This window comes from Cyprinus carpio, chromosome B19 (genome assembly GCF_018340385.1).
Source record: "Cyprinus carpio isolate SPL01 chromosome B19, ASM1834038v1, whole genome shotgun sequence".
NCBI lineage: Eukaryota > Metazoa > Chordata > Actinopteri > Cypriniformes > Cyprinidae > Cyprinus > Cyprinus carpio.
Genome location: NC_056615.1, coordinates 31,312,346 through 31,339,344, shown reverse-complemented (window position 1 = coordinate 31,339,344; position 26,999 = coordinate 31,312,346). Strand labels below are relative to the sequence as shown.

General features: G+C 35.0%; 1 protein-coding gene, 1 long non-coding RNA gene and 1 pseudogene across 2 annotated transcripts; 1 reads left to right on the top strand and 2 right to left on the bottom strand.

Moving 5' to 3' along the window:
• Window positions 1–3,991: 3,991 nt before the first annotated feature.
• Window positions 3,992–6,239, bottom strand: LOC122140680. Its single transcript, XM_042745297.1, has 4 exons — window positions 6,142–6,239; window positions 5,706–6,047; window positions 5,203–5,271; window positions 3,992–4,404 (listed from the first exon to the last, which is right to left on the bottom strand). Exons 1-4 carry the CDS (start codon window positions 6,200–6,202, stop codon window positions 4,232–4,234), a joined length of 645 nt encoding a protein of 214 aa, XP_042601231.1. The 5' UTR covers window positions 6,203–6,239; the 3' UTR covers window positions 3,992–4,231.
• A 2,188-nt stretch (window positions 6,240–8,427) lies between these two features.
• On the bottom strand, window positions 8,428–10,540 carry LOC122140669. Its single transcript, XR_006157264.1, has 3 exons — window positions 10,294–10,540; window positions 9,622–9,651; window positions 8,428–9,056 (listed from the first exon to the last, which is right to left on the bottom strand). It is a non-coding gene; the product is annotated as an uncharacterized LOC122140669 (long non-coding RNA).
• Window positions 10,541–18,603: 8,063 nt separating this feature from the next.
• LOC109074226 lies at window positions 18,604–26,046 on the top strand (annotated as a pseudogene).
• The last annotated feature ends 953 nt before the right edge of the window (window positions 26,047–26,999 follow it).

Here is a 26,999-nt window from a genome sequence, read left to right as displayed (position 1 = left end):
AAAAGTTAATTTTCATTTTGTTGTGAGCATTTGCAGCTTGTTTCTGTGTTACCACTATCTGCAACACTACCTCTCCCAAACTTTTTAAAACTTATTAATAATTTTCCTTAACTTTCTCTATCTTAATCTATTTTAAAAAGTTTAATAAATCTCCAGCCCACCGAGCTCTCTCCCACACCCCACCTCGCCCCTATTTTGAAATCTTCGCCCCCACACGTACATACGCAACCATGGCAACGACGCTCGCAGAAACAAGTGAAGATGACACACAAGCATATTCAAAGAAAAGCCAACATTGATAAGTTTTGTGAAACAAAGCAAAATCAACGTTACTCCCCTATCAAAAAGAAACAAAGCAACCTCGGCATCTGATTCGAGCCCTTCCCACTCCTTGAGTTTCTCTCCTTCGCTGGAAAGCTGCTCTGATATTTACGCGGGTCATACCTCGTGCCTGATTATAACCCTTGTTTTTAATGTTTTGTTTCTCTGATGTTTTCCTCTTTTTTTATCTGCCATATCTCTCAATCTACAGTCGATCTGCTATGCTTATTTGAATAAAAGTAATATTAATATTCAAATGTAAATTGTTTTTTTTTTTTGCGTCCTGGTTGAGCGCTCTCTTCTCGCTATCAGGACAAGACACGCCCCCTTGCCGCTGATTGACCACAAATTTGCTACAAGACTGTCTTTCAAACTTGTCAGACACTGCGGTCAAAAGCATGTTTCAAAAATCGCTTAGTACACGTTTAAGGAGCGGCGGGCAGATTCGCCACTACTTAGACTAATGTACATAGCGGAAACCCTCATTAATCCTGTTTACCAATAGAGCCTTTCATTGAGACAGTGAGGGGGACCTATGAATCTGGGGGGGTCATGTCCCCCCGTCCCTAGTGCCATCTGCGCGCCTGCTTTAAAGCTCTAAAAGGATCCCCTTTAGGATTTAAAATATATTTTTGTGGTGAACAAAAGACACCGAATCATCACTATAACCAGTAGATGGCAGCAGAGGAGCACTTATTGGCTTATTAGTCCTTCATTTCGACTTTTTTGCTTTATAATTTGAATTTATAAAATCACATTAAAAAATTAAAAAATCATCAAGGAGTCAAATTTTGTCAAAGTTTTGCTCTTTTTTTGTGTGTGAAGAAAAACTCACAAAGTGCCTTGAAAAACACAATTGGCCTAATCATGGTACATTTAGAATAGAGTAGAATATATACATTTTCCATATAAAAAAAACAACAACACTTTTGCACATTTATTGGGATGATCCAATAAAAAACGACAAAAATGGAACAAAACGGCGAGAAGTGGCACCTGCTTACTATTTTCTTAGGGTCGGATATTCTGTCACGCTTGCGTCAAAAGCACAAACACAAAGGTGACACAATGTAGACTTTTAATAAGATCTCTCAGGCGATGAAGGTAAATTCAAGACGGCAGAGAACGTAACAGGTTTTCTGACAGAAAATGCAAAAACAAATGTGATTTCTTGGTTTTACTGCCTTTTATTTTTATCACAATTTTCAACAAGCAATTAAAGGGGTCATACACTGAGAAACTAAAATTCCCTTCACCTTTTGACATGTCCATCTCTTTAGCTCTTTTTTAGAGATAGATATACATAATAGAGATCACTGTTGCTGCACGATTCTAAAAACAAAACATTAGACAACCAACCAAAATAATATGTTGGCTAATTTACTTGAGGTTCTGACTAAATGTTGTATTTAACCCTTGTGCGGTCTTCAGTCATTTCTGACTGGAGAATTTAGAATTTGGCACTTTGTTTGTGAACACAATCACCAGAATGGTTTGAAACTTGGTGACTTTTATGGCACTTTGTTTGTGAACACAAAAAAAAAAAAAACGAGGCCATGATTCGAAAAAGCTAAGTGGTCGTAAAAAAAAATAGTCACACTCATGGTCTTCGGTCAAAAATGACCCAACATAAAAAAAAAATGAAAAAATAAAAAAAATTTTAATTTTAAAAACCAAAAAACCCCCAAAAATCAAAAAAAAAATTTTGCACAGCAATGAAGGGGTGAAACTCTAAAACATCTAGAGTGCAGAATCAACACACCAACTCGCACACACACACACACACACACAATTATACACACTCAAATGAATTGGTATGGTTATAACCATATAACCAAAATGAGTCAGAAGACTGAAATAAGAGGTTAAAATCAGATCAGACCCAGAAGAATTAAGCTCTGATAAAGCATTCCTGTTTATTTTTGTTACATTTTTATAGAATTTAAATGTTTTGTGTAACAAAGTGCTTTCTGTGTTCAAGTTTGAATGTAGTAATAATAATGCAAAAAAAACTACACTTCAAAATAAACATTTAAAACAACAAAAAATATAAACCTTGACAAAAAGTAGTCTTTGAGAATGCCTTAATATACATTTAAATCCACAACCTAATAAAAGTAAACAATTATGTATAAAAACAACAAGGGAGTTCACAAGCCTCTCTACAGAGTCCTATACAGGCATCTAGTGGCTACACCATGAAATTACAGCTTTTTCTTTCTTTGCTCTCACCAGGAGGTGCTATTCTGCCTTCAAAATTGGATTTGAACGTCTCTATTTTAATCTGAAATACTGCATTAATTGAAAAATAATTTTTAAAAAAATTAGAAAAAATAATTTTTTTTACTATTTTCAATGGGAAGAACTGTTCATAATTATTGCATAAACATTAATTAGTACCATGAAATTATCTCAAAATACAAAAGAAAAAATTTTATTCAACAAAAAATATATTAGAATTATTACACTCAAATAAAAAAACGTTACATTTCAGGTGTCCAGTCAATTTTGACCGTGAAGACCATGAGTGTGACTCTCAAATGAGGAGCGCACAAGGGTTAATGTTATAAATGAGTCTATCTATAAATGTCCATGTTGAGCCTATTAAACATATTTAATGATTTAAATGAATTCACAATGTAAAAAAATCTGAGTTTGGTCATTTTATATCACTGTATTAGTTAATGGAGGCGTGTTATGCCTAATTGGGGAATCCTGGAGTGTGACGTATGAGGGGAAACCCCAGCGTCACGCAATCCATACAAAGTTAAGGAAACTAAGCGGATACTTAAAACTTATTATTTTCTGTAGAATTTGAACCACTTAATTTGTGGAAGCGTATTTGGAAAATTAAATAAAATGAAACGAATACTGCCTGTCGAATATTATACATCGTATTTTTAAACATATTGGATATTTTGGAAGTGATCTCTAGTAGGTGAATATGAATTATTAATTTTTAATCATGAAAATATGTTTGAAATGTTTTGAATTGAAATATTCAGAGCTTAAATACACAACTATGCTAAAAATGCAGGCCCTGAAAATGCAAAGCATTGAAATGCAATGCATTATTTTTTCAGTTAGTGCAATACAACACGCTTTTTTGTTTCAAAGACATTTGTCACAATCCAACTTTCATACTTTACCATCTGTTGGTCGTTTCAAGATTTAAAATTTTATGTAAATCAGCAAATGTTTTAATTAATTCTCTTAATAAAGCATAAATGGACATACAAAACATGTCTAAACATGTTCGAGTGTAGCTGTAAACACACACTGTTCTTAAAGGAGTATCTTAAGTATCTTTCCATATATTCAGTGAGTTTAACTCTTACTAATGTGTTTATTCTATTAGTCTTGTCTAAATATAGTGATTTTTTTAGCACAAGTAACACTCTCTAGTGTCCGTGGTGGTTATTACCTCATATTTTTGTGGTTTTAGTTGCGTAATCTTACTGCAGTCAGTCAGGAAATCATGATTGTTCATTGTGCGACACTGATGTGAAAACATTTGTTGTTTTTCTGAAACTGTGAGAACAGATCTGACATCATTGCACACATACAGTTGTGTTTGAAAACTTTTAGCTTTGGTTATGATCAGGTTTTCTGCCAGAAATCATCTCTTAGTTTTAGTGCAGTTTATTTGATCAGAACTCTCAACAGCACATTTAATGTTGAAAAACATTTTTATTTAATCAAGCTTTATGTGCTTTAAAAAACAAACAGCATGTATAATTTCTCTTGAATTCAGTTTATATGTACACAATAATGCTCTTCTTGCCACAACAGAAGTCTAAGTGAGATCTGGCCAACAGATCCACATCTGAAGCACACTGGTGAGCCACCATCGGCTGTAAGAGCAATGCTGATTAATGCGATAGAGTGAAAAATAAAACAAACAAATATGTTATTTAAGTGATTTGTGGTGAATCAGAGATGAGCGTTTGGCTGCGATCCATCCTTTCTGCCAGCCGTTATAGTGAATGATTCCTCCTGCAAGGACTGTAGCTACAAAAAACACCAACACAGCCAGACCAACACCACCGAACATCAGCACACGCTCCGTCAGAGTCACTCCATCTACAGACAGACAGAGAATTATTTTCAAAATAATCATAGTTCAGACACTAATCCTAATTTATACTGAGTTTGAAGAGAGCACTGAGGACGGGCATCAGGGAAGCAAGCTAATGAAACTTTGCACACGCAAAAGAGAAACGTGCTCAAAATACTTTTTTTTCTTTGCAAGACAAACACACATTTTCGTGACCTTGAAATACTTTCTTCTTTGCCAAGCATTTTCTCCACAAAATGCACTCAAAATATGATCTTTCACATGCAGAATTGTGGCAGAGATCTAATCCCATATATTTACTGCCAACTGACAACCTGGGCTGTAGAAATACATATATAGAAATACAAATATAGTAAACTATAAGTGTGCGGAGCCACACAGATCAAAACAAAAACAGACATTCCGACACAGAACTGTTTTCCGACACAGAACATTTCAAAGTAGATTTATCTGGCTGTAGAATTGTTTTTTCTTTTTGTTTTGAGAAACAAGTGTGTGAACTTATCATGTTTCCTAATATCTGCAAATACATTATGGTAGCCTATTTTATGCCTTAGTAAAGTCAAAAGAAATAAATATATGCATCACCTTTAAAAATTGTTAGTTGTTTCCTAGGAAACTAAAAAGAATTTTTTTTTTTTTTTTATCTCTGCAAAAACCCTCTTTTGGATCGTTTATTTTTTAAGATAATTCAGTCAGATCGATGAACTTGTGCACTAATGCACTTGACTTAAGAATTAATACTGATTTTAGAACTAGAGATGCCTGTAAGAGACACGAGCAAGAAAGATTTCTGCTCTCACCTGTGATCTCATCATCCTCCGGCGGATCTGTGACGGACTGAACTTTGTCCTCTCTGTCTGTCGGCTTGTCTGCAAATATTTAAATATATATATCACTTACTCAAACACAAAGAGTTTCAATATTATTACAGCAGCAAACTGCTCAACAACACACATGATTTGAAGAATCGTTCATATCTGGAGCACAGACACCGACTTATGATTGCACAGAATCTTTCCAATCCACAAAAGGTTCTTTAAATGATTAAAATGTTCTTCACAGAAAGAAAACAATGTTTCTTTCAAAAATGGTGCACTGGAAGGTTCTTTATTGAAACAAAAATAGTTCTGAATCATTGCTGTGAAAAAGAAGAAAAAAAAACCTCTCTGGAAACTTTAATTTTTATGAGTACTAGTGATGATTGAAATAAATTAAGCAATGGTAAAAATCATTTACTAAAAAAATCTCCTCATAGAAATCATTATAAAGATTTGAGAGAAACGGAGAGGTCAGCAGTACTAACCCTCAATCTGTAGTCTGATTGGTTTGTTGAAGTGCATTTCCACTGATTTAGTTCCACAGAAATAAAGACCAGAGTCTGACTCTGTTAGTCCAGAAATAACTAGAGAGACTGTGTTGATCTCCACATCTGCATGAACTGTCAGACGACAGTTTTGATTGAACCTAACTAGCAGTTTTCTTCCCGCTACACTGCTGGTCTTGGCAGACATCAGTAGTGTTAGTCGTCCAGAATCAGGATTTTGGTGATACCAGGAGATTTCATATCTGTCTGTCATGCTGCAGTTCAGAGTGATGCTTTCATTCAGCCGGACTCGTAAAATACTCACATCATGTTCTGAAACATCTGGAAAACATCAAAAAAACGATTCTTTGACATGATTTTGATATATTTAAGGTTAAAAAGGTCAGTTATGTGAAATCATGAAGAATAAATTTACCGCTGGAAGTGATCTGAATTATTCTGTATGAAACAGCACAAAAGAACATGATCTTCTCCATTGTGTCTGTCGTTTGTAAAGGTGTTGATCAAACTACAGGTCCTCTATGTAAAGCACAGACACTTCAACCACAAAGTGTTTCCATTTCCTTTAAAAAAAAGCTAACGCAGCTTTGTTTTCTTGCAGCAGCTACACTGTTTTACAAACCCGATTCCAAAAAAGTTGGAACACTGTACGAATTGTGAATAAAAACAGAATGCAATGATGTGGAAGTTTCAAATTTCAATATTTTATTCAGAATGCAACATAGATGACATATCAAATGTTTAAACTGAGAAAAATGTATAATTTAAAAGGGAAAAATAAGCTGATTTTAAATTTCATGGCATCAGCAAAACTCAAAAAAACTGAGAAAAAGGCCATGTTTACCACTGTGTGGCATCCCCTCTTCTTTTTATAACAGTCTGCAAACGTCTGGGGACTGAGGAGACACAAGTTGCTCAAGTTTAGGAATAGGAATGTTGTCCCATTCTTGTGTAATACAGGCTTCTAGTTGCTCAGCTGTCTTAGGTCTTCTTTGTCGCATCTTCCACTTTATGATGCGCCAATGTTTTCTATTGGTGAAAGATCTGGACTGCAGGCTGGCCATTTCAGTACCCCGGATCCTTCTTCTACACAGCCATGATGTTGTAATTGATGCAAGTATGTGGTCTGGCATTGTCATGTTGGAAAATGCAAGGTCTTCCCTGAAAGAGACGACGTCTGGATGGGAGCATATGTTGTTCTAGAACTTGGATATACCTTTCAGCATTGATGGTGCCTTTCCAGATGTGTAAGCTGTCCATGCAACACACACAATCATGCAACCCCATACCATCAGAGATGCAGGCTTCTGAACTGAGCGCTGATAACAACTTGGGTTGTCCTTGTCCTCTTTAGTTCGGATGACATGGCGTCCCAGTTTTCCAAAAAGAACTTCAAATTTTGATTCGTCTGACCACAGAACAGTTTTCCCACTTTGCCACAGTCCATTTTTTTAAATGAGCCTTGGCCCAGAGAAAACGCCTGCGCTTCTGGATCATGTTTAGTTATGGCTTCTTTTTTGACCTAAAGAGTTTTAGCCGGCAACGGCGAATGGCATGGTGGATTGTGTACACCGACAATGTTTTCTGGAATTATTCCTGAGCCCATGTTGTGATTTTCCATTACAGTAGCATTCCTGTATGTGATGCAGTGCTGTCTAAGGGCCCGAAGATCACAGGCATCCAGTATGGTTTTTTCCGGCCTTGACCCTTACGCACAGAGATTGTTCCACATTCTCTGAATCTTTGGATGATATTATGCACTGTAGATGATGATAACTTCAAACTCTTTGCAATTTTTCTCTGAGAAACTCCTTTCTGATATTGCACCACTTTTTTTCGTCACAGCATTGGGGGAATTGGTGATCCTCTGCCCATCTTGACTTCTGAGAGACACTGCCACTCTGAGAGGCTCTTTTTATACCCAATCATGTTGCCAATTGACCTAATAAGTTGCAAACTGGTCCTCCAGCTGTTCCTTATATGTACATTTAACTTTTCCGGCCTCTTATTGCTACCTGTCCCAACTTTTTTGGAACGTGTAACTCTCATGAAATCCAAAATAAGCCAATATTTGGCATGACATTTCAAAATGTCTCACTTTCAACATTTGATATGTTATCTATATTCTATTGTGAATAAAATATAAGTTTATGAGATTTGTAAATTATTCCATTCCTTTTTTACTCACAATTTGTACAGTGTCCCAACTTTTTTGGAATTGGGTTTGTATGTGCAATGCTATAATTATTCATAATATAAAAATAAAAATTTTTGTATGTATTATTGGATGTGGTCTACATCAGCTTTAATGTAACTTCATGTGTGCACAGGCTCGGAAACTCTGAAAATTTTGTTACATCTGCCAATGAGCAGTGACTTGAGCCATACAGCTATAAATATCTTATACCAGCTGTATCTGCACTGTTTCACTAAAAACAGGCAGAACAATATCTTACTGCATTTATTTATTATCAATCAAATAATAATAATTACCATTTTAATGATACGTAAAAATTAAATCAATAAATAAATATCTGTATAATAGTGTTGAACTGTAAACCCATTTATAATGCTAATAATTTTCCAGTAAATGTGTTGCATTATTACTATTTAATTTACAACTTCTTCTACATTTTATGTAAAGAAAAACATGAACAAATGAATTTGTGAAGACATTAAAATATATATTTATTATAAATACATTATTTTGCATTAATAAAATTTTTTAACATGGATGGGACAAATAATCTGTTAAATACTATATACACTGTGAAATAAAAAATAAAATAAAATAAATAAACTGTGGGTAGAAGTCAAATTGACTACACAGGGAGGAAGAATAACTGTCTATTTGAGGCACAACTGGTCATATAGACCTCCTGGAGAAAGTCAATTGTTTTTTTCTTTAATGTTGTTTTGTGGACCGAAATGCATGTTTCCAGTTTTGTGATGCTGTACGTGTAGCATAAGATAAGAAAAGCACATATAAAATAAGAGAATTTAGAGCAAGAGATAAAAATAGGAAATCTATAAAAGCATGCATTTTAAAGCAGCCTGGCCTAACAAAAACAATGGTCCATTTAGTGTGTTTTTGATCATGAAGTCCTCATGGTCTGAGAAAGCCCATAGTCCTGGAATGTAAAGCCTGAGATGATAGTTTTAGGTGTTGTGATGTGGTAGTGCATGAGGAACAGCATTTCTTTGGCCCTGGAGTAGCTGCTGTGTATGTGTGCCATTATCTTGGTCCCTCGAGGAGGAAGACGATCCAGAAGCAAAAGGCCAGTGGGATCAGGAGCTCGTTACAGAGTTTCCCGTCAGCACTGTTTGTTTCTGGAAAAGAAACAGAATTTGCATGAATTCCTGCACCAGATGTAACTCTATCATTACTCTATCGTTTCAGTAGATGTGTTACGGAGTACATTGATTTGATCACGGTTTCTTGGTATCCAGACTAAAAATGTCTCCATTTCAATGTTTTTGACCAACAATATGCTGCATTACGTCCATGTCATGCAGATATTACAACAAGAACACAATTTTAATCAGCCCCCAAATATGTGATGCCTTCTTAATGCCAATAAGTATTTAGATGCCCGTTTATTGTGATTAACATCAGCATACGCCACATATTTTACTATTATTTATTATGTATTTATTAATTATTATATTACAAATATCAATGCAATTATGGTTGCTATGATTATGAGTTTAATCACATCAATTAAATTGAAGTATTGTGTTTAATTGCAATATTGCTGTGCATAATGAGTGTGCATGTAGAGTATAGTCACTGTCTGTCATCTGAAAATATAAAATACCTTGCGTTTTAAATGTAGGTAGAAAACACTTTTTAATTGATACAAAATTATGAGGCATTTAGTGGATGTTTACTTACTTTTGTCTGATATTGCCTCTGGATCACATTCTGTGGAAAATTAGAGAGAGTGAGCCAAACCGTAGTGTATTCAGTATGTACATGGATTTACTATTTAAACATAAACCATAAAGAATATTAAGAACAAAGAATCATTTTTAAAATAAAGTGCAGTTCCCTCAAACGATACATTCACTAGAGATGTAACAATTCACTCAACTCATGATGCGATACGGTTCACGATACTGATTTCACTATGCAATTTGCAATTTTTTAAAAAACATTTTTTTAACAAAATGAGATTTAAGACAAATTAGAAATGAAAAGGTGTCGTTATTTTATTTCTGAGACAAAATCCTGCACAGTTCTTTGTGAAATTAAAATATCTCAAATAAGAAAACTAAATAGAAAATTTTAAACAAACCCCAAATCAACCGAATAACAAAGAAATTCTCTTAATTTAAACAAACTAAGGCTTTGTCTGTGCTCTTTCCATTTAAAATGAGATGCAACCCCACTGTATTTTAATCATAATACAAAAATAGTTCACGCCAACAATTCATTCACCTTGTTCAAACATTGACAAAATATTCAGTTTTGGGTGAACTAGTTCTTTAAGCAGATCCTTACCATCCTTAAAAGTTTTGGGTGAACTAGTTCTTTAAGCATGGGTTAGATGGTTTGTGTCCTTACCAGGCTGTAAATCGGTTTTATTGAGCAGTATTTTAGGCACTGGGTCTTTGTCATTAGCGTACATTTGCAGTCTGTAATGCATGCTCCTCTGGAAACAGCCTGGCACTGAACAGCGCCCTCCATCATACAAACTGGACACCTTATGTATTAGTTCAAGATCATCTGAAAGATGTTGCACAAGAACTCGGACGCTGTCATGTTTCTCGAGCTCAGGTGATCCGTCACAAGGAAAGAAAGCACCGGCAGTTTCTGTCCGTCTCCTGTAGAGGAGCCAGACCTATGAGGGATGATAAAAACAATAGCATTTTTTTTTATTTTATTTTTTAACTGATCTGTTTTAAATAGAATAAAAAACACTGACATTAAAACACTGCAGACATAAAATACTCACTGGCACAGCCATGGAAAATGATGCACGGCAGGAAAATCAGCCATTTGGCTCTGAGGAGAACAGAAAAGGGCTGATTATGTGGTAGAGCTGCACTACATGATTGCTTATTTAATAAATTTATTGTTTTCTGTGAGTGGATTCAGGATTTTTCTCTGATGATTTGTGTTTGTTGTTGCTATGAGCTCCTGAGTGTATCCTAAATAAATGAAAAGGAAGAATGCCTTAAATTTCTGTAATTTAATATAGCAGCTTAAACTTGCAGAAAACCCCCTTTTTTCTGTATTTATTTATATACTTATTTTCTGTTTCTTTTTTCTCTCTATTCTTTATTTCTTTGTCTTGTTTTATAATGCGTGTGTGTTGTATGGCGAACAAATTTCAATTCTGTATCAGAATACCAGAATCTGAACGGTTTAATAAAGCGCTTGCTTTAAAGAAAACTACACCACCCAGAATGCATTGCGCACTGACGTCATTCATATCACGAGATGCCTAAAAGTTTTCTTAGTTAGAAGAAGAAAGTTTTCTTAGTTAGCTAATTTGTGTTTTGACATGTCAAAACAGAAATAAACGTTCTGCCAAAATAAGAAAACACACAACCTGTTTCTGAGCTATATTTAAAAACATGCTTACGGTTAATTACCGGTGAAGTCATGGTGCGGCGCGCTTAAATGTGGAAGGTTTCCAACTCTAGCTAAACACTTTACACCGGGTTTTGGTACAGGCAAACACGCAAACCGAAGCTAGAATGCCAGAAAACGTTCCAATCCCGGTATAAATAACTGTACGATTGTATCAATCCTCAACACGTGCGGTGTGTAAAGAGCATGGTAGCTCAGAGACGCGGAGGACGTTCTCTTCCGCTTCTTATGTAATAAATGGTCTCTTCACTCTCAGGAGCATTAAATCCCCACACCGTGTGTTGTTACCCTATATGACGTGCCTATATCTTACAACTGGTAGTGTAGACGACGAATGAAACGCGAGTATTAGTAAGATTACTACTACCGGAAAATGAAATGAACTACGGGTTGGCGCACGTGACATCGTGACGAGATCAGCCATAGATTCCTGCATAGATTCATCAGAGACCTTCTTTTTTTATGCCAAACACACTTAACAAGCACATAACCACAGCAACCTCAAAAACAATAGAGGACAAAATACAAAAAAACACTTTTTTTTCAATACAATATACAAGATAGAAAAGTAAAAATAATAACTACTTCTCTAAAAAGAAACTATTATGTATAATCATTAAACCAGAAGGGGGAAATTATAAAGGTTTAAACACGGAAGTCAATTTTTTGACTTTTGAATGATTTTTTGTTTTTTTATGCCGCCATCAAAGATAACAACGTAAGAAATAAATCAACCAGATAATGATTGGTTTCTTACTTTCTTACCCAAAAAATGTACACTTTACAGTAAACATTACCTAACCCTTAGGAGTTATAATAAAAGAAACTAATATCAAAAGTGTTAATACATATTCTAACATTTGTTTTACTCTGAGAGATAGTACAAGAACTACTTCCAAAAAAAAAAAAAAAAAAATTAACAAACACATTCACAAAAAAAAAACAGATGTTACAATAGCCTCGCGTCTATATCACAGAAAGTATTGTTTTCTTCAATATTTTGCATATACTTATTAAGTATACTATTACAAGGTTAACATCTATGTAATATTTTAAATGTGACTTCTTTTATTTTGTTTGTTAATAAATATTTTTGTGGAAGAGACCAAATGACATTCCAATTACCCAAATTGTACCCATCCATTTAAAAGAAGACTGATATGATTTCACATAAAGCAAAAAGCAAAATCCCTTACTACTGAGATATAATTGTTAGGTCTATATATAGAAACAGGATTAAAGGTTTGCTCCTGCTTTCAGTAGAGTTATTTATTTATGATTGGCATTAACGAGCTTGAAAGATCAAAGGATTTTTAAATATAATTCCAACTGGATTGCGTCTTAAGAAGAACGTCATAACCACTAGGATGCTCGGGGGTGTAGGTTACTGTAAATACTGTAGCTTCACATAATTCTAAGTGTTGTTTTCTTACTGTTGTGGTTTATCGAGCTTCACAGTTTCATGGCATAATTATACATAGCATGTAATGTTTTGTATGTATTATTGAATATGGTCTAGAACAGCTTGAAAAAGTGCATAACAAAGCCCTTCATGTGTGCAAAAGAATCTGATAACTACATTGCCACATTCACTATTCATTTACTAACTGCTTGTTTTCTTTTCTTTAAAAAATTGAACATAGCTTTGCTCATTCTTTTTCCCATTTATTTTTTATTATTATAATCTCAACCCCTTGCTATCTGTACTTTTTGACGTTAAGCGATGTTTTGTTGAATTTTGATTGCTCTCTATCTATTGTTCTCATTTGTACGTCCACTTTGGATCAAAGCGTCTGCTAAATTGTAAATGTAAAAACGGGAGAACAAATATACTAGCTCAATTGCATGTGATGATTATTCATATTTTGCCAAAGTGGTTCGCGATTGTTTGCGATATACTGAACAGCTTCTAGCTTCTGCCTTTGCTTTTTGCAGAGAGAATAAACCTGGTGGACTTGAAAATAATTTTACTATAATAAATATTTGACAAAGCCGGGTTTTTCACATTAATGGCTTTTCACATCAAAAGAAATGCAATTTTACACACCATCAACATGGCTATGATTTTAAAACAATTCATAAAAACAGCCCTACACAACATGAATTTAAATAATATAGAAATAAGCATATAAAGTATCAGTTGTTGCTTTCTAGAGGGCCAGTTGTGTAGAACAATGCGGAGAAAGGCATAAAAGGCAATACTTCTGATATGCAATCCATTTGATATGCAATCATAGCCCGAGGGTGTTCCTCTGTCCTTCCCTTAGGCATGTGATCATCCAGCTTAGAAGACCACGCCCCCAAGCCCGCCCCCCCCAGCACTCATTTATTTAACAATCTTAGATTTATCACAATTAAAAGATATATTTTGGTATTGTAAAAATAAATTACTGTAATGTAAACAAACTAAAAAAGCAGCCTTAAAGGTAAAGTATCAGCAATATAATAATAGCTATAATAACAACAGAATAAACACATCATATATTTTAGTAAAGTATATAGAATTGTTTATATTATTGTAACGTACCTGCCAAAAGTGTTTGGAAACATTACAATTATTAATGTGATTTTTGAACATAAGTTTTTGAAATATTCAATTCTGCTTATCAAGGCTGAATTTATTTTATCAAATAAAGTAAAAAAAATAAAATAGAATTTAGAATAAGATTTAAATAAAAAATTGTGAAATATTACAAATAAGAAAACAAGTTTCAATTTATGCTATATTATACAATGTAATGTTTTCCTGTGATGCAAAGCAGTTTTTTCTTCATCATTACTCAGTTTTCAGTGTCCACATGATCTTTAAGAAAACATTAAGACAATTTATTTGACTCTCAAGAAACATTTCTGATTATTATATCAATGTTACAAAACAGTTTTGCTAAGCTCCTATCTCATGTTTTGTGGAAATTATGAATGCACTTATTTTTCAGTTTTTTTTGATAAATATAAAATTTAATAAACAGCAATTTTTATTATGCATTTTTTTATCAAATGTATTAAAGGGTTAAATTTGTTTAAGTGCCATTTATTTAAATAGAAATTCAGTTTAAAATGTTTGTCACATCCGTTTTTTTTTCACGTTCAGGCTATGAATGAAAATAAAAATTAAGTAATTTTCCTCTCTCTATTTTTAAAGCAATCTTATACACATGTTTTGAGTGGTATCATTGCTTCCACAAAAATATTAAGCAGCAAGAAACCTGTTTTTCAACATTGATAATAATCAGAAATGTTATCTGGCAGAAAATCCTCATATTAGATGATTTCTGAGATCATGTGAACACTGAAACTTCTTTGTAAACAAAACAGTTTGTCAAACGTTTTTCTGAGGATGTTGCGCCTCCCAAATGCAAATTAAAGCTGGCTCAAATCAAAGCGCAGCACTAACAGTAAATCAACTAAAAACAGTAACTTTACTGTAACAGCAGACATGTAGCGCCGTCACCGCTACAGCATATTATATAATTACAGCACAACCGTTGTGGAATTTTATAACAGCACTACCAATCTCAGATTCTCACCGCCACACATAAAAAGTCAGCGGGTCGTCCCTCAGAAGGCGGAAAATACACAAAACCGTATTTATACGGAAAAACCACATCCCTGATTCATGGCTGGTTTACAATAGGAAGATCAGCATATCTTTGGCTCTGGAGTAGCTGCCGTGTCTGTACAGTATGCGTCGTCATCCTGGTCCCTCAAGGTAGAGGAAGATGTAAAAACAGAAAGGCCAGCAGAATCAGGAGAGTTTGTTAGAGAAATTCCCAACAGCACCATCTGGATCTGGAAAAGAACTGGCATGAAATTCTGCACCAAATTCCTGCTCCTCCAACACCATTCTTGATTACATTTACATGCACACCAACAATGCCATCGTCTCCAATAATCCAGCTAAGGACTTAATCTCAGTAAGTAAACCACACACTTTGATTTGTTTTTCAGTTCTTTGGTATCCTATTGGTATTTTTCCAGAGACACGGCTAAAAATGTCTCCATTTTGATGTTTTTGACCTTTAATACACTGCATTATATTTCACGCTGTGCAGCATCGTCAAAAAGGGAAGGTTTCTTCTGCAATTAAATCCTCTAGATATACCACATTTCACTATGCTTTTACCATCGGTAGCATAATAACAATATTGCTTAAATCTCGTGATATAAACATTATACACTGCTCTCCTAAACTCGAACATGGATTTGATTAATTGGTCCTCCCTGCCTTCCCTGCTTTGCTTGGTTTCTCTTGTCTTGTCTACTTTGAGAGACTCTTTCTGCACTGCTCTCCTAAACTCGAACATGGATTTGATTAATTGGTCTCTCAACGCAATTGACAATTCCATCTTCTCGACGAGGAGCTGGGTTCGGGGAACCTGACTGCCCTGACGGAACGTTCGCGAGCTGGCTACACACGGCGACGGACGCGAGGCGGGTGCCATGGGTCGTGTGTCTGGCGGCTCTTTCCGTGGAGGACATTGAAGACATCTACCTATTCCGGAACCATGATAACAGGTATTCTGCGATTGGATTAGGCTTGCCCTGGGTTATCGGAAAATTCAGAAGACGGGAACAGCTGTCCAAAGCTCTCACAAGGCTGCCTGTCATGATTGAAGCAGTGGGCAGAGTGGTCAGCATTGAGACTGAGACTATTAACCGCAATATGGATAACATCAAGTGAAGAAGCTCACGGCTTCTGGAAAGGAAATTGGAGAATTTGAGACCAAAATGGACAATGAACAATCATAGTGACCGTGCAAAAATGGAATGCGGCTACTAGACCAAACAACTGGTATCATATCTTCTTTCGGCTTTCTCTACAGCCTTGGCCTTGGCTGGATAACAAATATCTCCTGGTGAGCACGGCAGCGAGACGCTCTCGCATTCCTCCCCCCTCCACAGACACCTGATGATTGTTGACTCTGTCTAGGACCTGGCCAAGGCTGTCTCCATGGCACCCTTGCTGTGACGCTTCCTATAATCTGCGGACTGAGGCATCTAGAGAGAATCGCAACTCTCCAGGCCTACATACACTAACTCTTACACATATACAGATATGCATTCACCCCCCAAACCCCATCCCTCGCGCTTAGCGCTTTGTTCCACCAGTCTGGCGAGTTTTTGGGTCTGTGACCAGCGCTGTAATGGCTGCAGGACCCGGATGCTGATTGCCTGGGCTGGATCACCTCGATCCCCAACTTCCGTCCCCCAGTTGCAAAGTCATGTGTTTTATGGTGTATTGATTATGTGCTTTTGTGCTGAGGTGTTTTTCCCTGTCCTCAAACGGTGCTCCCAAAGGAGCACAGTCTGGAGTGTTGGTTTTTCCTCCTCCTCTCTTTCCTAATGTTTTTTTTTTTTTTTTTTGCTGTTATCTCTTCCCCTGTCTACTGTATTTCTTGCCTTGTTTGTGTAGGAACATCACCAAACAGGCCTTTCAAATCAAAAACAAATCATAAAATAAGCGGTGCATGTAAACACATACTTCTCCTCGCCATTAAAAAATAAAAATAACTTCAGCTTTAAATGTAGGTAGAAGACTTTTTTTTTTTTTTTTGAATACAAAACGATGTGGTGTTTAGCAGTTGTTTATTTCTCCCACCTGATATACTCTCTGGACCGCAGTCTGTGGAGAATTAGAGAGAGGGAACCAATCAATAACTCAGAATTACATCTTTAAAATAACTTCAAGAACAGTTCATGTTTCTCAGAAGAAAGAAAACATCAGAACATGATGAGGATGAGTAAACGTTCAGTTGTGGGTGAACTAGTTCTTACCCCCCCAAGCAATATTCTAACATCAATCACCAATATCTTAACTGTGTTCTACAACCACTGCTGTAAACACTGTATCATCACCAATGGCATATATTTTCAGAGTGTACAGAAAGCCCCTCTGTAAACAAACTATCACCTAACAAAGTACTAAATATAGAAACAATAACGCTCTTGTGTTTCTGTCCGAATCTTTTTGTAAAGGAGGTTTTATAGAAGCAATAACGCTCTTGTGTTCATGGATCACTGACATGTTTTCTTAAATAAAACACTGACATTAAAAACTTAAAGAAATAACTCACTTGTGCAATAAGCAGTGGTCCACAGCAGTAAAATCAACCGTCTGAGTCTGAGAATACAAAAGCACTCCCTGCGGATATAAAATACTCACCTGCACAGACAATGATGCACGGCAGTAAAATCATCCGTTTGGCCCTGAGGAGAAGAGAAAAGAGCTGATTGTGTGCTAGATCTGCACTACATGATCACTTTAAACAGTGCTGCTGAAGCGGAGGGAAAAACTCTAAACAAAAGCCCACACACTTTTTTTTTGTATGCATAACATTCCAGAAAACTAATATGTTTGCAAATCTTAATGTAATTTATCAGCTGGGGGAGGCATGGTGAAATCAATTAGTACACTATCTGTATATTCATTATATTAGATATATGTATTTTCTCCATATTTCTACTTCTGTATAGAGTGCATTATTTTAATCTTCTGTTTTTCTTATATTAGTGTTATAATTACAATGCATGTGTGCACTATCATGTATGTTCTTCTGCTCGAAGTAAACACACTTGGTAATAAATCTCTTTCTGACTTATGAATTAATGAAAAAGGAAGAAGGCCTTACATTTCTGTAATTTAACACAGTAATTAAAACTCGAGAAAAAAAAATAAAAAAAAATAGTTGCCATTTTTCCCCGTGTTTATATAGCTTCTAAATTATGTTATTTTATTTTCAATGCTTTTTAACTCTTTAAACAACATTACACAGGATGCATTGCGCAATCGCCTCAGGAGTTGCCTTACAAAACTGTTAGTTATGTTAGCTGATTAGGGTTTTGAGAGGTCTAAAAATATAAATAAACGCTTTGTCAAAACGTGACGCAATCATACACCCTGGCTTTGAGTTATAATTAAAACACACTTACGGGTTAAACCGTGCTGCCATGTGTCCTTGCCGGTGCAATGCGGAAGTTCTCCGATTCTAGTTCAATTGACACTGGGTTTTGATTCAGAAAAACTGCTGGAACTTGCGGTGATTTTGTGTGAAAGAAACCCAAGCCAGAATTAAAAAAAAATAATAAAAAAATAACTTCCCAGTATTAAGATCTAGCAACTTTACCGGGCTCAATCCCTCAACACGACTGTCTGTAAAAAGGCACGAGGTGATGTCATGTGATAATCACGTGCGCCGAGCAGCATTACTGTCACAAATCGTATTTTGAAACGTATATCCTGTTGTACATAAGTTACCCTACAACAGCAGATGAGCTGCAGGGGTCACGTGCTGACGCGAAGAAATGTCACTTCTTCATTCCGCATTTGTGTTCATAGTTTAAAACATGACAACGTTTAAAGCGAATTCGATATGTTCTGTGCTGTTTGTTGTGTTCGGCGCTGCGCTTGGAATCCTGGGAAATGGAGATACATTTCGACGCAAGGTAAGAATGTAGCACTGAGAGACAAAACAATGAAACAAACCTCATTCCGGTGCAACAACAAAAACATTTACACAACTGCAAATACCTGCATCATAGAATATCATATAATTCATAACAGAAGAATGCTTTCACGCTTCGCTGATTAATCTAGTCTTTGGACATGGGGTTTATTTGTTGTCAAGTTTTATAATAATAATAATAATAAATGTACAATTTTCCTGTATATATTGAGGCTCATACCTAACAAATCAGCTATCAGTGGTTCTAATCAAACAACTACTGTTTGATTACCATAATTATTTACCATGGTACACATCCAAAAACACCACAGCATAACTATAGTACTTGTGTCTGAATCACTATTTTACTACCGTGTACATTATGGCTGATTTTTGCTGGTTCTGCTGGTTATCAGGTTTCCTCTTTGTGTGTTTTTTGAAAGGTTTGAACAGAGCTAGAGTAATATTTTAGTATAATTAGGGACAGTTAACCCCCTGTGTTTCGTATATACATTTTCTTAGAGTTATTATTCATGTGTATCTGGATGTTTTCAAAACCCCATAACCCATGCATCATATTTTATAATTCTAGTATTGTACACTCATTATAATGTAAAATAATATATAATGATGAATCATTCATTTGAACTGATCATTTAAGTGATTCAGTCAAACTTTCACTTGTCCCTCCACTAAATACCAAAAGTTTTTATTTTTCATGATGTGCCATTCGATTTTATGCATTCTTTATTAAAATCATTTTGCTACAAAAATGTTTTAAGTCATATAACTATATTGTAACTCTGTGTAGCCTTAATAAGGCAACTATAAATTCCTAAAAACATAAAAGAAAGTATTACCATTTGGAGCAAAACATTTCTGATTTGTTTGATACTTCCAAAGCACTGTCACAAGACATTTTTTTTTGCATTTTAACATTTCACACAAAACATTGTCTGTGTAAGTCAGTGTAAGTCAGCAGGACTCTCTGTAATTCAGCTTATGGTATAAAGGTTTGTCTGTGGTCGTCTCTCTGGTGTCAGGTGTCTGTGGAGCTGAATCCCGGTCTGACTCCTCCATCGGTTCTTCCTCCTGGAGTGGGTCTGGTTCATGTGCGAGGGCTGGGGCTCAATGACACGCTGCACTTCTTGCTGTGTAACGCTGGAGCGCCTGCGCTGCTGATGGTCCACACGAACAGCTCTCGGTCAGCAGTGCAGGTGGACTGGCCTGAGTTCATCAACCACAGTTCACCGGCAGCCTGAGGGTGGCGCCGCAGAGCAGCGTGCAGTACAGCAGCGCGCTAGTGTTCACCAGAGTGAGTCTAAAACTGTCCCAAATCACACACTATACACTATGTACTTATGCACTATGTGCTCAGCCATGTAGTGTATGAATTTAATAAAGTTATTTTGTCATTAATATTCAGAATCTGATAGCCCCGCCCCCTTTTCAACATTTAAAGCTACATTATATACACAACAAAGTACATTGTATGGGTCAAAATTATACATTTCTCTTTTATTCCAACAAATCATTAGGATATTAAGTGAAGATCATGTTCCTTGAAGATATTTTGTACATTTCCTACCGTAAATATATGCCGTAAAAAGATATTATTTTTGATTAGTAATATGCATTGCTAAGAACTTAATTTGAACAACTTTAAAGATGATTTTCTCAATATTTAGATTTTTCACACAGTTCAGTGTCTCCACATAGCTGTCGAAAGCGAGTGTTTTATCACGGATGCTCGCCGAAGCAGTGTGTTTTGGAGAAGTTTGTGAGGATCAGTGGTGTTTGTGTACATATGGGCATCAGACGCTCCAAACACAGACACGTTCGCTGATATTCTGACACCGAGCTGCCTTCAGATCACTGCGTTTCCACACATTCAGAATGGTTTCATTGTTCATGTGTATTCTGGTGTGTTTAGTGTTTCTGAATAGATCCGTATAGTAGCTGTATGCAGTCCTCTGGCGTCTCCCTGTGGTCTTGTTTGGTATGGCAGGTTGACTTCTGCTTATTTGTTAAAGTTACTGTATAATCTAGCTTCACATACTTGTTGTAAAGGATATCTGCAGTGCCATTCTTGCTAAGTATTTTTGCAAATATAGAACACTATGTTTAAGTCTATCTTGAATTAGTTTAGTTTAAAAATAATTACATGGAATTAAAATGTTAAAATAAAAACATTTATTATAATAAATAATAATAATTATTAGTATTATTATTAGTGTTCACAAGTACACTACATTTTTTATTACAAGCCTAATCTATTTTCATTTGATTTATAATTGTGCTGTTTTATAATAACATCTAATAATTCTATATAATAACAACAACAACATTTTTTATAATAATTATCATTATTAAAGTTCACACTAAATTGTTATAATAATATGTATTAATAATAATAATGATTATTATTATTACTTAAAATTTCTCAAGTACACTGTATAGTTTATTACAAGCCTAATCTTGTTGCTGTCTTATAATAACTTGTAGTAATACAAAATAAATATAAAATGTATTATTTTCATAATAATAGCAACAGCAATAATAATAAAATGTATTAATGTTAATAACAATACTTTTAAATATTATTATTAATATAATTAGATTTCTTAAATACAGTTTATCACAAGCCTTTTCTATTTATGAATGTGCTGTTTTATAATAAGTTGTAGAAATTATAATATTTATTATTGTTAGTGTACACGAGAACACTGAATAGTTTATTCTTATCTGTTCTTGTCGCTGTGTCTTTGGAAAGCTGATGCCTTTACAGACAGTAAGTAATGAAAGCTTGAGCTCTGCTGTGTGTGTTTGTCAGGTGTGGGAGTATGATGATGTCAATAACACCGCGGACCCCCAGCAGACAGCAGAGACCAGCTTTTACCCTCCGTACGAGCTGCAGAACTTCCTCTGGTCCCTGAACGTCAGTGTTAACCAGTCGGATCACACAGTAACGCTGTGCGGCGGAGAGAAACAGAGAGCTTCGTCAACGGCTCGCTCTGTCTGCAGGTGAGCAGAACTACAGGAACTGACTTACTACACGTTCTGTGTGGACGTACAGTAACTGTGTGATTTCTGTCCTCAGTTCTCAGCGTTTGAGTCGGAGGGTCGTGAGAAAGTCTGGCCGAGTCTCCGTCACAACGCTAACTCCTCGCAGCTGCGCGTGTGGCTGGACGGCGTAACGCCGCGAGGAAACCACTCCAGATTCGCTCTTGAGTTTCAGTCTGTCGCTGACTCAGGGTTCGAGGGACGCGTGGACGTCCACAGCTCTATAGACGATGAGTACACACCCTCCATCTTTAAGGTGAAAACATAGACATTAGGGGTGTAACAATACACTAATGTCACGACAGGTGTATTTGTAGCAATAGACAACAATATTTGTGTCCCTGCAGCACAGAAGCAGTCATCAGCAGCACAGGTGTATTTGTAGCAATAGACAACAATACTTGTATGAGGTCACAATTATCAGTTTCTCTTTTATGACAAAAATCATTAGGATATTAAGTAAAGATCATGCTTCATGAAGATATTTAGTAAATTTCCTGCCGTAAATATATCAAAACTTAATATTTGATTAGTAATATGCATTGCAAAGAACTTCATTTGAACAACTTTAAAGATGATTTTCTCAATATTTAGATTTTTTTGCTCCCTCAGATTCCAGATTTTCAAATAGTTGTATCTCAGACAAATATTGTCCTCCTAACAAACCATACATCACTGGAGAGATGATTTATAAATTTTGAAAAATTGACACTGTTTTTTGCTCCAGGGTCACAAATGATATTCACACAATACTTTGAACAAAGCCACAATAGAGTTTTTCGTGACACTTTATTTTAAGGTGTCCTTGTTACACGTTACATGTTCTTACTATTATAATAACAAGAAGTTATGCATAATTACATGCAAGTAACCCTAAACTAAACCCTGTTACTAACCCTAACCATATAGTAAATACAAGTAGCTGATTAATATTACTCAGTACTTAAATGTATAATAATACTGTAACAAGGACACCTTAAAATGAAGTGTAAGATATTTTTTTTTACTTTACAGTAAGGTCCCATTAGTTCATTCATTAACTAACAATGAGCGATATCTTTGTCACAGTATTGATTGATCTTGATTAACATTAGGTAATAAAAAGAACAATGGATGATGTTTATTAATGTCGATCCGTGATATAAAGTACAGATTACTGAACGCAAAATAAAACCACTTGTAGTTTTTGTTTCATATTACAAAAAGTACATAAAACACATTCACATATGAGGCTTTAATCAGTCCAGCATTGATTTGAACAACCTCAATCATCAGTTTTCAAACTTGTAAAATAATTATAAAACAACAAAAATGCTGGTATAACTTCACTTAAAGTATTTCTATATAAAAGTAGTTTGAATGCAGTAATTATGCTTTGTAGTGCGCCTTACAATGATGTCATAAAAAATTGTAACCGCTATTATTACAATATAATATTATAATCTATTCATTATTAAACCTTTAAAAAATATAATGCATTAAAACACATGACCAGCACCCTTCAAATATTATAATGCAACAACATAATAAAACTTTTATTATTATTATTTTTTTTTTAATGAAATGGTTAGTGTTCATTATAAATACCTTTATAATGCATTATACATAAAGGCTTTAAATGTTACCCAAATGTTTAGCTATTGTTAAAACAACATTATAAAACAGATAGTTCGGGTCCTTGATTCTGATTGGCTGAGTTGCGTTCAAAGCTGTTGTAAAATACTCTACAAACACACACCTTTGTTTACTTCTGTGTGTTGCTCAGCAACCACAACAGTTTCTGAGGAACTACATTGTTTGGTGGAAGAATACTGTGGCTTCTTGGGGCTTATTGCTTTGGATAAAAGTATAAATGTGAAATCTGTAATAAACTGTGTTGAGTTGATTGCTGTGAGTGTTTTAATCGAGTGTTTGTCTGTCAGGTGTCTCAGTGGGTGTCGTCTCCGGTGAACAGCAGCGGTGTTGTGGGTTATAATCAGTGGAAACCCGTGGCGTATCGTAAACCTCAGCCGGTGTTTGAGGACGCCACGCCGTGCAGACACTCCCAGCTGGTGTCTGTGAACCGCATCCCTCGCTCCGGTCTGGTCCAGGCCTATTTCACAGACCATCCTCACACTTCCGGCCTGAACATCAGCTTCGGCATCGATAAAGACCCCGTGTTTTACAGCAACTCCAAATACATCAGCTGGTGAGTCACACTTTCACAGCATCGTTGCTCTCAATGTTAAAAAGAACTCCATCATCATAGATGTTAGTATTGTAATTTTACTGTAGTTCTGCAAAATAAAAAAGACAGTAATAATGATAATGAAAATTACAACTGCTCTGTTAATACATTTATTATAACAAAGTGTTCAAATTAGGATCTGTAATATTTTCTAATGTTTTAAAAGAAGTCTCTTGCGCTCAGCAAGCCTGGATTTATTTGTACAGTAAAAAATACATGCCTGATTCAAGACGGGGGTCTAGGAAATGGCCCAAAAATATTATTTTACTGACTTATTAATTTTAAGTTAAATTGTGCTTTAATGGTATAGTGTCTGGAAGAATGTTAAAAACGTTCAGTATTAAGTAAATATTTTTAAATTGTTGTTTTGTTATTGATTTTTTTCTTTGAAAAGCAAGACAAAACACTAAAAAGCCCATATGCGATGATGAAAAAAAAATTGGCAGAATACTTGGGGGGGGGGGAACGTTTTGCATCCCTCATTTTGGTGCATCCCTAGTTATTTTTAATTTATAATTAATACCCATACTTGCTGATAAGTGTCTGTTAGATTACAGTTAATAATAAAATATGAATGGATTGTAATTTGATTGTACTTTTCTATTGATTATTTTGTAGTTTCTTGGTTACTCTTTTACCCATACTTGCCCAGTTAGGAAATAAAAAATATAAAAAATATTTGTAATAATATGTGAATATTTTCTGATATTTGAATTCTAAATATTAAACATGCTCTTCATTTTAAATGAATATTAGATTGTTTTTTTTTCCATATTTGCCTATTAGTATCTGTTAGAAAATAATGAAATATTAAAAATGTTTCTGATTTTTTTTAAATATATTTTAAATATTTAAATTGTTCTTGTATATTTTTTTGAAGATATGTAGGCTAATAAAAAAAATGTTTTACTTTTTTTCTTCCTGAACACACCCCTCTTCTGCCATCAGTCAATCAAACAGATAGCCCCCGCCCCAGACTCTCATGATTGGTTGAGTCAGAATGTTCAGAAAGCATCAAAAATAAAAGAGACTGAACATTAAAGTGACACCGTGGAAAATTGTAATGTACTCTACCTACACCTATAAAATCACCAACTACAGCTTTAGAGCATATTAAATGAACTGTAGCCCATATTATGAGTGTGTGTGTGTGTGTTTGAGTAATGTTTGTTTGAATCGCTCTGCTCTCAGGACTGTATTAGTGGGCTTGGGCGAGCCTCCGGCCGATTCGTTCTCCACATTAATCATCATCATCATCACCGTTGGGCTTGGTACTCCTCTGGCCATCATTATTGTGGGTGGAGTGTTCGTTTGGATCCGCAAGAGGATGTCGAACTCGTCCGGCTACGAGCCAATCAACTGAGACCTCACGCTACAAGCCCCGCCCCCAATGCACAAACCTGCCAATCAATGATGAGGTTACTGACGAGTGCATGAGGGAGTTCAATTTAACTGTCCAATCACACAGAAAAAATGTAAAGTTTTGATTTAAATGTTACATACTGAATGTTTGACACCTTTATACTTGAATCTCATTCTGATCAATCGATCGCAGATCAAAACTAAAAGTGCAATGGAGATATTATCTGATTGTTTTGTTTTTACGCCATCATTTTTCATACTTGTTTGTGCCAAACTCCTGCTTGTAAAATGATTTAATTGACCAGATTGATGACCGCTGCGCACATTTTAAAGATTTAAAGCATTATTTTCTCTTTAATTGTGAAATTTATGCAAATGCTTTCATATTGAATGTAAACTGCACTGTTTGAGATTCTCAGGGATTCTCGCTCTGTTCAGTTTGGATGTTTTTAACATAACTGTGGCTCACGGGAGAGTTCGTGGTGAAGGCGTTTTGTAAACGTTCATTTGCACCATGAAGAAATCCTTCCTTTTGTTGTTGTTGTTGCTGCCTTTAGTGACTTATCAAATGTAAATATGGATTCAAAACCTTTTCTTTTTCACTATATAAATGTATTCAACACTGTGGATTCATGTCTTGTGCATCATTTATTTATAAACACAAAAAACATGATATACAAGTGGAAGCAGACTCTAGACACAAGACTGCATCGTGATATAAAAATGAGTAAACTTGAGGAATATGACATAAATCAGTGAAATATCAGCATGACAAAAACAACCGCATGATGTTACTGCACTGACTGTAATCTTTATAGGGGCTTATATAAGTTTTTTTCATTTTTTGTACTGTAGTATCACTTTATTACACATCTTTTGGATTGAAAAATATTTACATGCATTTACATGTATATACTTAAATTTATATTATATATAAATATAATTAATATATAAAAATACACTTTTTCTTAAATATATACATGCATGTATGTGTATTTATATATAAATTTACGACACATGTATTATATAAACAAAAACTTTTATTGTGAATGCGATTAATTGCAATCGTTTACAGTAATACACACAAACAGGCTGATAGTATGCCTTTTATTGATTATTAAATACAAAGTATTATACACAGTTATGAAAATCATCATTAATATAAAAAACCTTAAACTTAACATCTGTAAAATATCGATTATTTTAAAATAAAGTATACATTACATAAAATATGTTGTGTAAAATAAGCATCTGAAGTCTGAGAATGAAAGTAAAACTGTGTTGTTTCACTCCATTGAGAAGATTAATTAGCTAAATATAAATTAAATGTTATAAGAGAGCCATTTAAAGTAAAGCACATTTCCACGCTTACGTTTTTGCACAATTTACTTCGTTCTCGTTGAGCATGTTAAAAAATATAAATCAGTTTTCAAATGTCAGACGTTAGCTTATAAAAGTTACAATTCCCTGCACTAAAAAATAAAAAAAGATTAATTCTGCCTGTACAGAACTCGAGCACAACACGCACTTGTACTATCTGTGTTAGCGTGTATGCTGTTCAGCTGATATGAAACGAAGCT

Coding starts and splice junctions, on each gene's coding strand:
- LOC122140680 (XM_042745297.1), bottom strand. CDS start 6,202: ATGGAGAAGATCATGTTCTTTTGTGCTGTTTCATACAGAATAATTCAG. Junction 6,048..6,141: donor AATTCAGATCACTTCCAGCG/GTAAATTTATTC, acceptor GATGTTTTCCAG/ATGTTTCAGAACATGATGTG. Junction 4,405..5,202: donor GGAGGATGATGAGATCACAG/GTGAGAGCAGAA, acceptor GTCTGTCTGTAG/ATGGAGTGACTCTGACGGAG.